Source organism: Charadrius vociferus, unplaced genomic scaffold (genome assembly GCF_000708025.1).
Source record: "Charadrius vociferus isolate BGI_N301 unplaced genomic scaffold, ASM70802v2 scaffold16, whole genome shotgun sequence".
NCBI lineage: Eukaryota > Metazoa > Chordata > Aves > Charadriiformes > Charadriidae > Charadrius > Charadrius vociferus.
In genome coordinates, this window is record NW_009649167.1 from 2,052,929 (window position 1) to 2,069,745 (window position 16,817).

Consider the following 16,817-nt stretch of genomic DNA (forward strand, 5'->3'; position numbering starts at 1 on the left):
AGGCTCTGCTACCCACGTCTCTCCCAGCTCTGCTACCCACGTCTACGCCTCTGTCTCTCATTGTGTCTCTCCCACTTCCCTCATTCCCTGAGCAAGGATGCTTTTTTCCTTCATCTTAGTCTTCTTGTGAAAAATATAGTTCCAGCTGGGCCACGCCTCCTCTCTTTGAAACCACCTAGGAGCACCCGGGCCATTCTGATCACCACCTCCCCATAAAGACCTTAACGGTGCTGGATGCAGGTTCCATATGATGATCACTTCCCTGTTGGCAGAAGACTTACGGCAGAAAGAGTGAGGTGGCTTTCAGACAGCTCTAAAGTTTGCCTCTTGCAAAATCCATATTTGATGCTGCAAATGGTGGGTTGGGTCTCCTCAGCTGGCCCACACCAAGTATTATTTTTATTTTCAGGCACCAGTACTGGCAAATCATCTAATGCACTTTTTTTGTTTATTTATTTGCTTTGTTTGGGAAAAAGCTGCAGGGGGGAACTAGTCATAGACCATTTAGTGGGAGCAGCTGCAAAGGCAGCCAAAGCAAGGCCCTTCAGACAGAACTTTTTAAAGCTTTTTGCTGTGTCTTCTCCAGCCTGTTCCACTGGCTTGTTAGGTCAACTCTGACTTATTTCTTTCTCAGCTATCTTTGCACCTCACTTTCACATCTGTAATTGCATTCTTTCTCTGCCCTGCCCCCCTTTCCTTAATATCCTCATTGTCTTTAACCTATCTTTTCCTCACTGCTGCCTCTTAACTCCCTCAGAAACAAAACACACAAAAAAAAGATGGTGAAATCAACCTTTTCCAGACACGGATCCTATGCTGTGTAACTTGGACTACTTTCTGCATTGTGCTTATTCAGTCCCCAGTACAAAGAATACCTTTTTGTCAGTCTTTAGGTATTGGCAGCAAAAGGAAGCACGGAAAATAAAGTAAAATGAACTGTGGTAATGCCAGAGTATGAATGAAGGATTATTTTCTGTTGGGAAGACACTTCATCTCAGATGCAACTGAGAAAACAAGTCAATTGTTACTATCAACTGTTTCATACATACAATGTCTTTCCACAGAACCGTGTAATTTTAAGCACATTGCCAGTTGTATTGAAACAGATTGGTTGATGTTGTTAAGAATGATTTCTAGCTCGGTTTACCTGAGCTGGTAGAAGCAGGAGACTTGCTGCGTCGGGATGGGCCCGGGCTCTTGGTGGTGCTCCTACGTGAAGTCGAAGCTATTTTGGTATAGGAAGTGGATTTCACCACCCGACACTCTAAAAGACAAAGAAACTGCATAAGTTAGCAATTAAGAAAGCCAGCAAGATTCTGTAACAGAAAGAGCACTGAAAAGCACAAACATTTAGCCCACGCTTGTTTTCATTCATCTTGAGGAGTTTTATGGGAAAATATAAAATCTGTATAAATGCCTCCATTAAAATCCAAGTACAGTATGTACCACATCCCAGACAAAGAACTGCTGCAGTAATCCAGACTTCTAGATACCATGGTTACTGAAGGTACTTAGGAAAGCTTAATTTAACAGTGCTGAGACTACACATAAAATTTATTTGCTTTTGAAGATTTCAGCACAAGTAATGCAGTGGGGTATTTTTGTAAACAATCCAAATGCATTGTAAGCATTTTTGTCAACCCAGGCAGTCTCCTCTAGAAGAACTGGAAGGCTGCTTTTATATATCAAAATGTTAAGACGGTGTAAGATGACGCAGGTGTCTGTCACTCATGAAAGGTTTGAAGAAAGTGAAGCAGGTTTGTTGCTCCTGCTTAATCCTCTGGTGAGCAACAGCCCACATTGTATAGCACACGCGATTCATCACAGGTTGAGGGAAATGGCACTACTTGCTCATAAGAGACATCAGTAAAATCAATGAAGAGGCAAAATTACCCTCCCACTTGAGAACACTGCAAGATGTTCAGGTTAGAGTTTATATACACCCACACAGCTCTGTAGGCATTCTTGCATTACGCCTGCAAAATGGTTCTTGGCCTGAGGATGAAAGAACTTAGTGTGCATAATGCTGATGTCTTGCACTCATAAAGGATATGAAATTAATCACCAGACATATTCTACAGTCAGGGGAAAAAAAAAAAAATTCCCACTTCTTAGCCAATATACAATTAGAAGTCTGCAGCAATGTTTACACTGTCTTCACCTGACGATGTCAGTATATTTCACTTGTTTAAAAATACATCAGTAAACATTTAGCTCTGTATCAGACCTGTTCCCCATTTTTCTTCCCACGGTTAAGGTTCCTCAATATAGGTTAAGAGAAATAAACAAGAATTTTCTCTCCCTAGTCAGAAGATACCATGTACAAGCCTGCACATTATTTAGTCTTCACAGATGATCAGTGGAGCCTGTAACATAGTTTAGACAGATTAGAGAACAAAGAAATAAAATTGAGCATAACTAATTAACTTAAACATATCCACCAGAGAATGATGTCATGAAGTGTATTTCTCTTGGCTGCCCTAACTGTTTGTCTTTCGACAAGCTGTTGAAGGAAATGGAAGCAAGAACTGATGTGTTGCTGAGGGAACATCCAGCACAGCTGAGAGGACCAGAGAAATGCCTTGGTCTTCCCAAAGCTTTTCTTCCCAAAGCTTTTCTTCCCAAACTCTCCCACCTTCCTAATGCCCAATAGTAGCTAGTTTGTTTCTGTTGACATATTATGTGATTCATTGATGACTATTCTCATTTTATACTGAACAATGAGTGGAAATGGAGAAAAACATTTACTCTGTTGTAAGAGGAAATTATCAACTGATAACAGGAGGAATCAGATGAAAACTTTCAATTAGATTCCACTAGGTACCTACAGCAAGAACCTCGCATTGATATAGTAGCATAAACTCCTCCAGAAACCATTTATACATGCCAAATGCAAGCCAGTTCTTTACCTTTCTTGTAAACAAGGATTTAAAATGACCAAACACCAAACAGCCAACTCGTTTGACCTTGTAAAACTATGACATAATCCCAGTGTGGGCCCCATTTACAGGAATCAGATAAAATCATTTGCTTAGTAGAAAAACCTAAGAGTCCATGAAGAAAACAGCCAGCTACTTTCTGTAATATACTTTACCATGTAAAAAGTTTCCTGTTTCCAACATGTAAAGAAAAAATCTGTATACATCCCTCTCTTGCAGTTCAGGCTAGCCACTAAACCTGAACTCTCAACTTATTACAAGTATTAATAGTCATTCAACTTCTCTGAATGAGTATTGAATCTTATAAGCACCCACAGTCAGAATGAGGTTAGAGATAAGACTGCGTTTGAACGCGTGTTTCCCCTCATAGTGTTAGAAAGGAGCAGGCAGAACGAGGTACGAAAGGAAAGGAGGGGCAACTAAATGCAGGTCCAGGTTATTTTTCTATCCTTCTGATACAAAGCTGTCTAGGACAATACTCAAGACAGCCCTTATATCATTTCACGCAACATGTTCAGAAATTAGAAGAAAATAATTAGTAAAAGGTTATTCTTCTTCATCTGGGATTTGTCACACATGGACAAGGACAGTGTGAGTGACCTGAACTACAAAGGCTAACTGCATCTTGTCATCATCTTCCTTCTCTCCCAGCAAGAAGTGCTCCTGCTCACGTGCTATGGAGGGGTAGTACTGTTTCTGAGGAGGAGGCAGGTTGGCAGCTGGCTGCACCCAGCAGGACATTTGACCACCCTTCACTACTGATAGGCTCCTTAGAAAGGGTGATGTTAGGAGTAGTCTGCAAATTGTTCTGATGGGCTATGTATAGACCATGAACTATTATTTGAGTATACCTATACTAGTGGCATATTATCCCATGAGGAAGCCACCTCTCGCAGCTAGCTGTACATGAAAGCTCCACCACTGGAGCAGAAAGACAGCTGATCATATGTTCATATGATAATTTGAGAAATGAGCAATCATTACAAGATCATAAGATGATCTGGGTTGGACATGAGAAGATCTCTAGTCCAATTTCCCGCTCAAAGCTAGAAGTAGCCTCACATTTACAATCCTGGTCCACTTGGAGGACACTTCAACCAACCTAAGGAATAACACAGCAGGGCATAAACAGTCCAGGAGGATACTGGAGACCATCAGTGACAACTTCTTGATCCAAGTGACAGAGAAACCAGCAAGCAGAAATGCTCTGCTCACACTCACAAAAAAGGATGGGCTCACTGGGGATGTGAAGGCTGAAGGCAGCCTTGCCTGCAGTGACCATGAGATAGAGGAGTTCGGGATTGTGAGAGGATGGAGCAGGGCAAAAAGCAGTATCACAACTCTGAATTTCATGAGAGCAGACTCTGGATTCTTCAAGAATCTTCTTGGAAGAGTCCCATTGGATAAGGCCTTGGAAGGAAGATGGACCCAAGAAAGCTGATTAATATTCAAGGATTGCCTCCTCCAAGCTCCAGAACAGTCCATCTCAGCAAGCAGGAAGTTGGGCAAAAATGCCAGGAGGTCTGAATGGATGAACAAGGAGCTACTGGCAAAACTCAGACATAAAAAGGAAGTATAAAAAAAATGGAAGCAGGGACAGGTAACCTCAGAAGTAGTCAGCATGGATTCACTGGGGGAGATCATGCTTGACCAACTTGATAACCTTCTGCAATGAAATGACTGGCTTGGTAGATGAGGGGAGGGCAGCAGATAGTGTCTATCTGGACTTCAATGAGTCTTTCAATGCTGCCTCCCATAAGATTCTCATAGACAACTTGTTGATGTATGGGCTTGATGAGCAGACAGCAAGGTGGATTGAAAACTCAATGGCTGCACCCAGAGTGATGATCAGTGCCATGAAAGCTAGTTGGAGGCCAGTAACTAGCAGTGTACCCCAGGGGTCGACACTGGGACTAGTCCTGTTCAACATCTTCATTAATGATTTGGATAATGGAGCAGTGTGCCCTCAGCAAGTTTGCTGATGTCATAAAACTACGAGGAGTAGCTGATACACCAGAGGGTTGTGTTGCCACCCACAGGGACCTCAACGTGCTGGAGAAATGGGCTGACAGGAACCTCATGAAGTTCAACAAGGAGAAGTCCAAAGTACTGCACCTGAGGAGAAACAACCCCACGCACCAATATATGCTAGGGGTCACCCAGCTGGAAAGCTGCTTGGCAGAAAGGGACCAAGAGTGTCCTAGCAGACAAAAAAATGATCGTAGGCCAGCAATGCACTCTTGCTGCAAAGAAGACAAATGGTATCCTGGACTGCATTAGGAGGAGTATTGCAAGCAGGTCAAGGGAGGCGATCCTTCCCTCTGCTCAGAACTGGTGAGGCCACACCTGTAGTGCTATGTCCAGTTCTGGGCTCCCCAGCCACGTGGACATACTGGAAAGAGTCCAGCAAAGGGCCATTAAGATGATTAAGTGACTGCAGCATCTCTCATATGAGGAAAAGCTGAGGAATCAGGGACTGTTCAGCCTAAAGAAGAGAAGGCTCAGGGGGAATCTTATCAATGTATATAAATACCTTAAGGGAGGGTGCAAAGCAGACAGAGCCAGGCTCTTTTCAGCAGTGTCCAGTGACAGGACAAGAGGCAACAAGTATAAACTGAAATACAGGAGCTTCTGTCTGAATTTTTTCACTGTGAGGGTGACTGGACACTAGAACTGGTTGCCCAGAGAGGTTGTGGAATCTCCATCCTTGGAGACATTCAAAAGCGGTCTAGATGTGGTGCTGGACAACCTGCTGTACGTGACCCTACTTGAGCAGGGGAGCTGGATCAGATGCCTTCTAGAGGTCCCTTCCAACCTCAATCACTCTGAAATTCTGTGATACTCAGGGCTTTGTCCAGTTGTTTCTGGAGAATCTGCAAGGATGGAGACTACAGAACCTCCCTAGGTAAACCCATTCTGGTGCCTGACTGCCATCACAGTGAAAGTTTTTTTCTTTATATCCAATCTGAATCTCTTGTTTCAATTTATACCTATCATCTCTCACCCTCCTACCACGCACCACTGTGAGGAGCCTGACTCCATCTTCTTGATGGAGAAAAGTTGCTGCCCCATTGGCACTGGGGGTTGCTGGCAGGTCCCTTTGAAGCCATCTCTTCTCCAGGCTGAACAAGCCCAGTTCCATCAGCCTCTCCTCACAGAGCAAGTGCTCCAGCCTCCCACTGTTGTGAAGGTCCTCTTCTAACTGCCTCCAATTTAGTGATTATTTCCTTGAACTGGTGGGCCTGAAACTGGACACAGTATTCCAGATGTGGCCTCACATGTGCTGAGTAGAGGGGACTAATTACTTCCCTGTCTCTACCGGCTCTGTTCCTGTTCATACAGCCCTGGATGCTGTTATCATTCTTTGCTGTCAGGGCAACTCTCTGTTCTCTTTAGTCTCTGTCACATAAATTTTCTCTCTTTCCCAATTTTTCCATTTGTACAAACCCTTTTAAGCTCAGTTATTAACTTCTCTGGCACAATTTTCTTTTCCCTCTCAAAAATAATTTGCAGGTCGTGAAGTTTTAAAAGGTCGTCGATCAAATGAGCATATACTCCCTCTGATCAAACACCACTGTGAACCCCAAGGTAAATTTTGTCAAGTGCCACATTTCTTATGGGTTTATGAGTTTATTAATAAATGACATGGGTTGCAGCATGGCCTGTGGAGAACCATGTGGGCAAGCCTTCAGTGCTGTGCTCACCAGGGTCAGGCAACTCATGCCTTCAAAGACTGTGGCAAGACTAGTTATAGAGCCTAAAAGGATTTCCAGCCACGGGGAGAATGTAACCATGCTGCTTGTTGCAAATAGGTCTCAGCTCCCATGAACAGTTTATGTATGCAATTCTGTTGTCACATTTAGTTTGGAAACTAAAATTTTACTACAGGCAAAGATCCCACTCAGTAACCACACAACCACTGCTTGTCTCCTCTAAGACACTACCATAATGTGCCTGCTGCTGTAGGAAAACTATGTGTACGTAAAGAGTAAGGGAAAACAAAACAAAAATGTGTGTTTTTTGAAACTGCATTTTCTACACAGAATCTATATTGTTAAGGAAATAAATACATATCTTCTCCTTATCAACAGTATTCTGATAACTATCCAATGGGTCCTTAGTAAGCCATGAAATAGAAGAGCATTTTTTCCCCTGATTTTCTTTTGATGCCAAAACTGTGTCAGAAATAGATCTGAACTCCTGACAGAAGAGAGTTATACTGCCTTTCTCACTCACGTGGGCATGCTCAGCCAAGAAGAAACACCAGGTGTTTCTATAGTATTTTCAGTGAGGAAAGAAATGTATCACGAAGCTCCAGTCCTTCCTCTCGCCATCGACTGACTAAGATTAAAGGAACAAAATTATGATACCCATGGTAACGTGAAGCAAAAGAAGGTCAACTTTAAGGTCTGATCACAGGCTTTATTGCTTTCCAACTCAGAATACTGGATAAATAAGAATGTTTTTCCAGCCAAAACATCTTGCAGTAAGATGTTCTATTGTATAAATACAGAGAGAACTACAAAGTAGGAGAGAGGAGCACAGACTATCAGCAGCGAGACTAACAATGTAACACTGCAATCCCTTTATAGCATGGAATATTACCACAGAGGTCTGAGGTATTTAACGGACATTAACAACAATAAGGCTAAGAAAAAAAAAAAGAGGAAATATCCCATGGCTACGATTTTACATCACTGAGACCCTGTAGGGACAAGATAGGGAACACAAAGTTCCTGAGAAAGCATGGTGGTGTCAATGATCAGTAGGAACTGCTACAACTAGGAGGAACCCCAACATATTTACCTGTGAGCTCTTGATTCTTCCTTGTGTCAAATGTATAAAATGTAAGCATGAGGTAATTAAGGGATGCTAACATGCAGAATCATAACGCCTCCAGTCTCCAGCTCTGTGATGTTCCATTTCCAAAATGTTTCATTAGCTTCTATGTTCATTAGATTTTACAATGGCAAGAAAGCAGCAGAGAGTAACTAATCTGCAATAAATGTGTCATAAAATGAGCAAATTTAACGCATTTCTAGAGAAGACTCTGAAAAGTTATCTAAATTACCAGGAGATCAAAAAGGCTTACTTGTCAACTACTCAGAAGTTGACAGTATGGCCTTCATGAGTTCTTTCTGGGCTAAAATATCACTCTCTCTGTCTTTTGCACTTTTTTGAGGTCTGTGTGTAGGGGATAGATATTTATTTTTTTGGTATCCCTGCCAACCTGTTTCTCTAAGATGAGAATGTTTAACGTCTTTTTCAGCAACAGCTGTATCCTACAGATAAGCAAGGAGGGAGGATCAAGGATGTCTGTGGTTGTTGGTAAGCCACTTTACTGTAAGCCTTAGGCTGGTACCTTTTACTACTGCTTAAAGACATTAGCTTCACTAGCCATGTCCTCAGGCCAATCAGTAGATCATTACCCCAAATGCAGTACCGATTTTAGTTTTTAATGTTAAGACTAATTTGTTCCATGTTGCTAATTCTTAATGCAGCTAATAAGATTTTACTTTTCAGTTGCATTCATGCCTTCACTTAAAACCAGTAATCTTCTGTTTGTGGAACTAAGTTTCATTCTCTCCAGCAAAAGAGAAATGGCACCATCCTTCCTAGTGGCATTGATACACACTACAACTCACCCAACCCACCTGATCGATCACCGGCAGCTATGACTTGTAATTACAACATGTTCAAAAGGGTAACTATCATACAGTTTCCAGAAACGAAAGGGATATAGGGTGCTTCACAGAGGTTTAAGTAATTTCAAATCTTCTACCGTCATGGTCGTGCCTACTTCAATTTTGTTCTGCATGTCTTCCCATTCAATGTGTTCCTGATACAGATGGGGAGTGATGTATGTGTAGAATACAAAATCCTCAAGTTTTATCCCATGCATTAAGCTATCTGTCACTGTAAATGAATGCTTTTTTGAGACATCTTATCTTCTGATTTGATTTCTTACTAGTAACTAGTCACCCACTCATGATAAAGATTAGATAGTTTGTATACTTCAACTGTGTGCCAAATATTCGTGGTAGCAAATACCTAAATTCTCCTTTTTATTTTTTTTTTTTTTCTGCCAAGAAACGTGGTTTGACTGGGGTATAAAATATAGAAAAAGCTAGATTTTCTTTCGTGTAAAAAATCATTCTCTAATTCTGAAACTGGGATAAGTATTCACTGACAAGGCAAAAAGCTACATACAATAAAATGCAAACAATTACAGCCATCTATGCCTATTGCAAATCAATGAAATAGAGAATTTTGCGAGCTCTTAGGAACACAAATAGCTTCACTCAACCCAAGAATGATTTCAGATGTATGCGCTCCTAGAAAAATGCCTTGTAAGTTAGAAATAAAGAAGGTATTCATGAATTCTTGTATCATCACTAATATCTCATTCTCTTCTACTGTGCAACTTTCAAAGTCCTCATTTGTTTCTAAATTCAGTGAAGTCACCCAGAAAGTTCTTCTAAAAAGGTAAATAGATTGTTTTTATGTATAATCAAGATGTCGCTTCAAGTATTTCCTACTTTATCTTCAAACATGTTCCTGCCTACGTAAGTTAAACACACTGTTGGGAGGACTGAACTCATCTAGTACAAGGTAGCTAAAAATATGCGTACGTATGAACTATGCCCCATGGTACTTCGACTGTCAACGGAACACCTTCATTTCTGTGACCTATCTTAGGAACCTGTAAGTTAGAAAAGATTAATCTAACTCATGAACAACCAGAATTAAATGATAGGTTTTGAGTACCGGTGAACATACCCTAATTAGAAACAGTATGTGGATGGGCTCTTTTACTCAATATAAAGAGTAATGCAAGATTTTTGCTGTATTTCATGATCTTACTGTGTATGAGTAGATTTTATCTTCTTGCCTTCTCCAAGTGCTAGCCTTTTTGTCAGAACCATCTCATGTAAACTTCAGTGTTAATATTTTGGCTACACAAACACTATCATGTTAAATTTTACTTTTCAACAGAGAAAGAATCTGCTATCATGAAAAATTCCACCTGCAGCAGTGACAAGAAGGAGTTAAAAACATTTTTCATCGCTGCAACAGCTTCTCTGACAAGGCACAATATCTAATTATTTTCCAACTCTGCATTTGTAGGCAGCCAAAATTAGAAGCCTTCTTCAAAACCTGCCTGCCTAAATGAATCCGAAATATTTCCATGTTAATGAATTTGCATGTGTAAAATATTAATTTCCGAAACTGAAATAGCATCATCAGAAATTATTTTTAAGGAACTTGAACACCGAGTTGAAATAGGAATTTTGTCATTAGCAAAACATCACTAGCACACATGTAACCTTTAACATGTCTTGTGTGTCTTACCACGTACTCTGCTCACTTCCAGAGCTTTTAATTATCACTGTTTGCTCAATGCACTTCACCCAAGCTGTTCCAATGCTGATATAAGTGTTCATTAGTTTGCCCCTATATTCAGAACCTTCTCCATACTTCTGCAGGTTTAACACACTGGCTGCACTGACCAAAATATCAGAGGGTTACTTTTAACTGGAAATGGTTAAGATGACACAACTGATTACAACTGAAATCAACTGTATTAGTTTTATTCATGGTCTCAGCACTATTCTTCATGAAACAAAGAAATGTGTCCTGTCTTTGCTTATGGCTTTCATTTTCTTTCTGTGACGAAAGCTTGTTTATTGGGCATGTGTTGTAACTGCAGATATCCCTCAAATACCCCTGGTGAAGTCAGGGGAAAAATTCATCACTAAAGTGCCTTTATCTGCACAATTTGGATGGCATTTTTCTTGGCATTGCTTTATTCGTGCAATTAGGGATGAAATGAGAAGATGGTGCAAAGTCATTAGTTCTTAACTTTTCTGTTCAGCAAGATCAATGGCTTGCTTTCCTTTTCAGCAAAAAGAGGTAATACTTGTCATATTACCTATTAAAATCATCTTGCTCTTTACTTTGAGAATAAACAGACCTCCTATTCAATCCATATGGTAAATATTAACATCATCCTAAGTATCAAGTACACAGGCATTCCATCATATTTTTTTTCTTTTATTCTAGCCTAAGAGAAGTGACAACGTTGCAGTCCAACAAATTCTGGGTTTTCGGTACTCCTACTTGCTGTCTGAAGAATATCACTTGTTTTCAGCTGTCTTCCATTTCAAATGACTCTTTTGGAAGGTTCCAAGCTCCACAGTTAGAAAAGTAAAAAGTTCCCATTTGCAGAACATTGGTTTCACATGGAAAGCATCAGCTAAAGGTATTACTGAGAAACAACCATTGAAAACAGTTAACTTTTAACACATTTTAACCAAGTCTCCTGAAGTTACAGATTTTTCCGTGTAACTGATTTGTGGTGAGGGAGAAAATATGTATTTAAACCGAATGTCCTATTTATTTCTGCTTTGATGCTTGTTCTCAAGTAAATCTGCATATTTATAATGCAATTATCAGTCTAACAACTTTATTGCGCAGTATTAAGTTTTAAAAGCCATTTTTTTCTTCAAAGAAACAAAATAGTGTATATTGGGATAAAGATTATAGTCAAAACGGTTAAGCACAAACCAAATTCCCAGGGCCCTTACACAGCTAATTGGTTAGATTAGCACAGAGTCTTGCACCAAAAAAAAGGATATACAAATATAAGCTATCCATTAAAAGCTGATGAATATGAGAAGCCAACTGTTTAACTTTTTTGTTTGTTTCAATTTGCATTAAAAAGACTAACTGCAATCAGGCAGATAACATAACTTTTAGCAACAGCAAGATTAGAAGACAAGACACACTAAGAAAAGAACAGGTTAGACAGACTCCTTAGATAACATTTGCAAATTAGCTAGATGTGAAGAATATTTAGGGATACACCTGAGACAATCTCTGAGCTACCACATACTATTTTTTAAGAATTGTGAAGGACAAGTAAAGATCCAAGAGACTCAAAAAAGTAAAAGCAAGTGCTGATCTTTAAAAATGGGATAAAGCAGAAAACTGGGAGTTGCAGAACAGTCAGCCTAACTTGAGATTCTGGAAAAAAATTATCCAAAGGAAGGCGATGAAGAAGACAGAGCCAGGCTCTTTTTTCCCTTGTGGCAAGACCAGAGGCAATGGGCACTAACTGAAAAACAGGAGGTTCCCTCTGAACATAAGGAAACACTTTTTCATTGTAAGGGTGCCCAAGCACTAGCGCAGTTGCCCAGAGAAGTGGTGGTGTTTCCAGCCTTGTGGCTATTCAAAAGCTGCTTAGACAGGATGGCTGGCTCCAGGTGGCCCTGTTCTAGCAGGAGGGTTGGACCAGATGACCTCCAGAGGTCCCTTCCAACCTCAACCATTCTGTGATTCTGTGACAATAGCAAACAATAAAGGAAACAAACATTTGAAGCTTAGAAGATATCAAAACTATGTATAATACTCTAAATTGTTTTATCAAGAACTAGCTGTGTCAAAGTAGCCTTCCTATGACAGGATAACAGGGGAGGAGAGTAGAGATGATAAACTTTTCTAATCAGCATTTTGAAGCTCAAGCCACAACTTAGGAAAATAGCATCTACAGAAACTACTTTAAAGATGGGTATTGAAAAAACAAACCAGAGTTGTTACCAATGTCAAACTAGAAGAGAAGGAGCTGAGGAGCTCACCAGAGTTTTGTTTCTTCAATATTTTTATTAATAAGCCGAGTATGCATTTTAAATGTGGAGATGACACTACCATAAGTAAAGCTGAAGGCATTGTAGAAGAACATAAATGGTATTTAGAAGAATCCTGAAAACAGGAGAATTCATTAGAAAAAAACAGATAAAACTCAACAAGTCCAAAGTACTACAACCAGGAAAGAATAAGCAACAGAAAAAAGGTAGAAGCCACTCACCTACAAGGATCAGTTGCATAAATGCTAAATAGCAGTTTGCAAAGAGGGACATAAATTTTGCAGTGGATCACATGCTGAATCTGAAGTAACCTTATGCAGCAAAAGGAATCATCATCCTGCTGGTATGAACAGGAGCACTCTATGGAATACACCTGAATGGCCAGCAGGTCGAGGGAGCCCATCCTCCCCCTCTACTCTGCCCTGGTGAGGCTGCATCTGGAGTACTGCATCCAGTTCTGGGCCCCCCAGTTCAAGAAGGACAGGGAACTGCTGGAGAGGGTCCAGCAAAGGGCAACGAAGATGATTAGGGGATTGGAACATCTCTCCTATGGAGAAAGGCTTAGGGACTTGGGTCTCTTTAGTCTAGAGAAAAGAAGATTGAGGGGGGATCTTATTAATACTTATAAATACTTAACGGGAGGATGCCAGGGGGATGGGAACAGTCTTTTTTCAGTGGTGCCCAGTGATAGGACGAAGGGTAATGGGCATAAACTTGAACATAGGAAGTTCCATCTTAACATGAGAAGGAACTTCTTTACTTTGAGGGTAGTGGAGCACTGGAACAGGCTGCCCAGAGAGGTGGTGGAGTCTCCCACTCTGGAGACGTTCAAAACCCGCCTGGACGCTGTCCTGTGCAACGTGCTGTAGGTGACCCTGCTCTGGCAGGGGGGTTGGACTAGATGATCTCCAGAGGTCCCTTCCAACCCTAACCATTCTGTGATTCTGTGATTCTATTCTGCTCTCTTCAGGGCTACTACAGTGTAAGCTAACACAACAAATCCACTTTTGTGTTTGTGAAACAAGGCTTTCACCTTCAGAGGGTTGAGAGAAAACCAAGAAAGACCACAAGTCTGGGAAACATAACCAATGAAGGACAACTAACACAAATAGGTTCTTTAGTTCAGAAGACAAGTGATGAGACAAAATAGCAGCCTTCAATACTTAATAGTACAATAGACTGCCAAGAAGTAGAAAAAATAATCCTACTATTAGTTGCATCACAAATAGGACAAAGAAGATTGATCTTAAGTTTTTAAACAGTAGATTCATTCAGACATGAGGAAATGCGTTTTCAACTACAAAGATAAGAAAGTACTGGAATAGATTATGTGGAGGACTTGTTGAATTTCCTTAACTACAACTTCATGCAAACAGGTTAACCAAAAACCTGTAAAGTAAGTTTAGGTACAGCAGGTCCTCCCTTGGGACCTCTCAGATCCCTTCTATGATTCTTTTGATTAAGTCTTCCTAGTATGACTCATAGAAGGTACTCAAAAGTTTTTTCACTGTCAGCACTTCTGTCTGGATTTAGCTGAAAGATAAGTAGAAGGAAGAGAGGCACTCTAATGTAAAACTGACTGCAAGTCCAAGAATATTTTAGCAAGGGAAAAGTGCTTGCTTAATGGGTGAATTAAAAGGATTATCATTTCCTGAGTGGCGTGACTATTGAGATATAAATCTTTTATTTGTCTTCAAAAGCTAGACTGATTAGCTCTAAGAATTTCTCTTGGCAGGGCATTAGCAGAATTGATATCTCCCAAAAAAGGTAGACTTTCTCCTTCATGGACAATTCAGAAGCTTGTTGGATAATATTCTCCCCTACCATTAAGATGTATGTACATTATTTCCAAATGATGGAACTTAATACCAAGAGATGTTTCTTACCAACTTCATGGATTAAATCCTTTTTTACTCTAGTTGGACAGATCTAAACTGATTCTGTGATGCCAGAAGTGCTTGAGGAGGCACGACTCTATCATCTACACCTTCCACAACTCAATCTAATCTAGAAGCACATCTTCTATTCTTAAGCCAGTATATAGGCATGTCCAGATGAAAAAAACAAAATGAAAACAGAAAATCACACCTGCTAGCCCACTTCAAGAAAAGCTGTCATAAAGAAAAAGAAAATTAAAGCCAACCAACCGAAAACATGTTAGCCCACACCATCTTCTGAAGCTGTCTGTACTGTAAACATTTGAAGAAAGGACCACAGCTTAATACGCAGCTGACGCTTAAATGATAATCAACAAGCAGTGGGAAGGCAAAAGGGGACAGGAGGAATACTAAATGTGTATCAATCTGACTATATTTATACACATTCAGTTAGGTTATTGTTGGAAGTAATGATTTATACACTACCTTATAAAACTACAGGTATCATTTATGATAGTAACTAACCCTTCTGTGGATTGTTGTTTTTAGAGTCTTTTTTTTGGTAAAATTATTTCACTACTAGGTTGCAAAATTTAGTTCCTATTAGACAATTCCAGTTTGAGTTGACCTTCTTCCATGACACATTAATGTGATCGACAAAAAAGCCTAACAATGTAATACACAAGAATGTTTCGTAGGGCTATCTAAATTTTTTAATTCTTTGACCCTCGTAATTTTTTGTTTTGCAAGGTAATGTCCAAGAAACATCTCTAGTCCTGCATCTCCTCCATTAATTCTGAAGAAATTCAAATGTGGAGCCGTACCCATTTTTAATTTTTATAAAAATAAAGATAAAATTCTACAAAGTGTTTGAAGCAGGCTGTCATATGGGTTGACAAAACACTGGGCTGCTTTTGAGTTGAAGTCATGTAGCAACTATGAAAGATGAAAAAATAATTAATTTAACAAGTTCTGCCATATTATTCTTTGTGAGTCAGCCACAATTTTCTCAGATATGTTCTTTATTTAAAGTCTTACTTCTGTAAAACATGCATTTAGAAGTTTGGGATTATTCAATATTTAAAAGAGTATTCCTAGTCTTGGAAGGGAGGCAACACTCAGAAGCTGTTTCTGAACAGATAACGAACAGCTGCCAGTAAAGACCTGATGCAAAGCCAATGTTTAATAACTTATATTCTATAAATATTCTCAAAAAGACAATTTCCTCTGAAAAGTAGTTCCAATGTACTTTTGTTTTACAAGAATATTTTCAAAAAACAAATACCAAGAATTCTAAACACAGCTGAAACTAAGTTAATTTAAAACCCATGTTTTTTCACAGGACGTACGCCTATTTTCCTCTAGACATTCTGTGAGAAAATGTGACTTCTTTCTTGTAAGCCTAAGCACATATACAGCAATGTTCTTCAAAGTCACAGACACTGAATTAGGCAACAACGGCAATGATAAAATATAGTCCCTAGAATTTCTGATTTCCATTCTACCAGTATCTGGAACCCAGGAAGCTCTTCAAGAACATCACAAATCCACTTTATTACCGAAAGGTAGAAATATTGAAGATAAAATATCCTCGCCTTAACTTTCCAATTCTCTTCTAACCTCCCCGTGGTTTTGTCAGTGTCAGTCCCGGCTTCCCATATGTCTGTTCCTCCCACAAAAAAAAAAGCCTCTGCACTTTCTCTGACACCAACTCCTATGAATAGAAAGCTCTCCCTGAGGCGACCTGCACAAGGCAGCTTCCCCCTCTGTACGATCCCCCGATGATTTTATAGCTTAAATATTGCAATCGGGATGATGTAACACAATGCAAAACAAACAGATGGGCAAGAGATGTAAAGCGTGGCCAGGCCTAAACTGGGAAACATCACCGCCAGAAATGTTGTTGGGCTCGCAGCTGCTGACATCGCTCCTGGGATGCGTGCACGCTGCAGCTCTGCTGGCAGCTGCGTTGCTGGCTGAGGTTTGCGGCATGTGGTTCTATTTAGGTGCCACAAGCTGGGCTTTGTTTGCTTACTCCACATTTACATGTGCCTGCATGCAAACCTGTGGAGATAAAAGGTAATTCCGGATGCCAAAAGTCCATCGTGTAGCTCAGGAGTGTTTTCCTACGCTGAAAGGGTACTGTGAGCAAATGGGAGGGTTTTAATCAGGCATGTTTACTTTGTGACTGCAGTGTAGATCTGGAGGTACCATCCACGATTTAACTTGAGTACCGGTAGCAACTCAGCTATATGAAAACGGAGCTCAGAAAGGTAAATTAGTGTATATTAACTTCTGTGCTGCTGCAGCAGAGTCCTTGACCGCGTGAGAGGGTTTATTTAAATCTCACTTGG

General features: G+C 40.1%; 1 protein-coding gene across 5 annotated transcripts in view; it reads right to left on the minus strand.

Moving 5' to 3' along the window:
• The window catches only part of DCLK1 (doublecortin-like kinase 1), a 250,830-nt gene that overhangs the window by 76,818 nt on the left and 157,195 nt on the right, over nucleotides 1–16,817 (minus strand). For 4 of the 5 annotated variants that reach the window (XM_009888394.1, XM_009888395.1, XM_009888398.1 and 1 more), the window contains exon 4: nucleotides 1,148–1,264. In XM_009888394.1, coding sequence (XP_009886696.1) covers nucleotides 1,148–1,264 — 117 coding nt within the window. The remainder of the gene's footprint in view (nucleotides 1–1,147; nucleotides 1,265–16,817) is intronic. The other variant, XM_009888399.1, reaches the window with a different exon arrangement.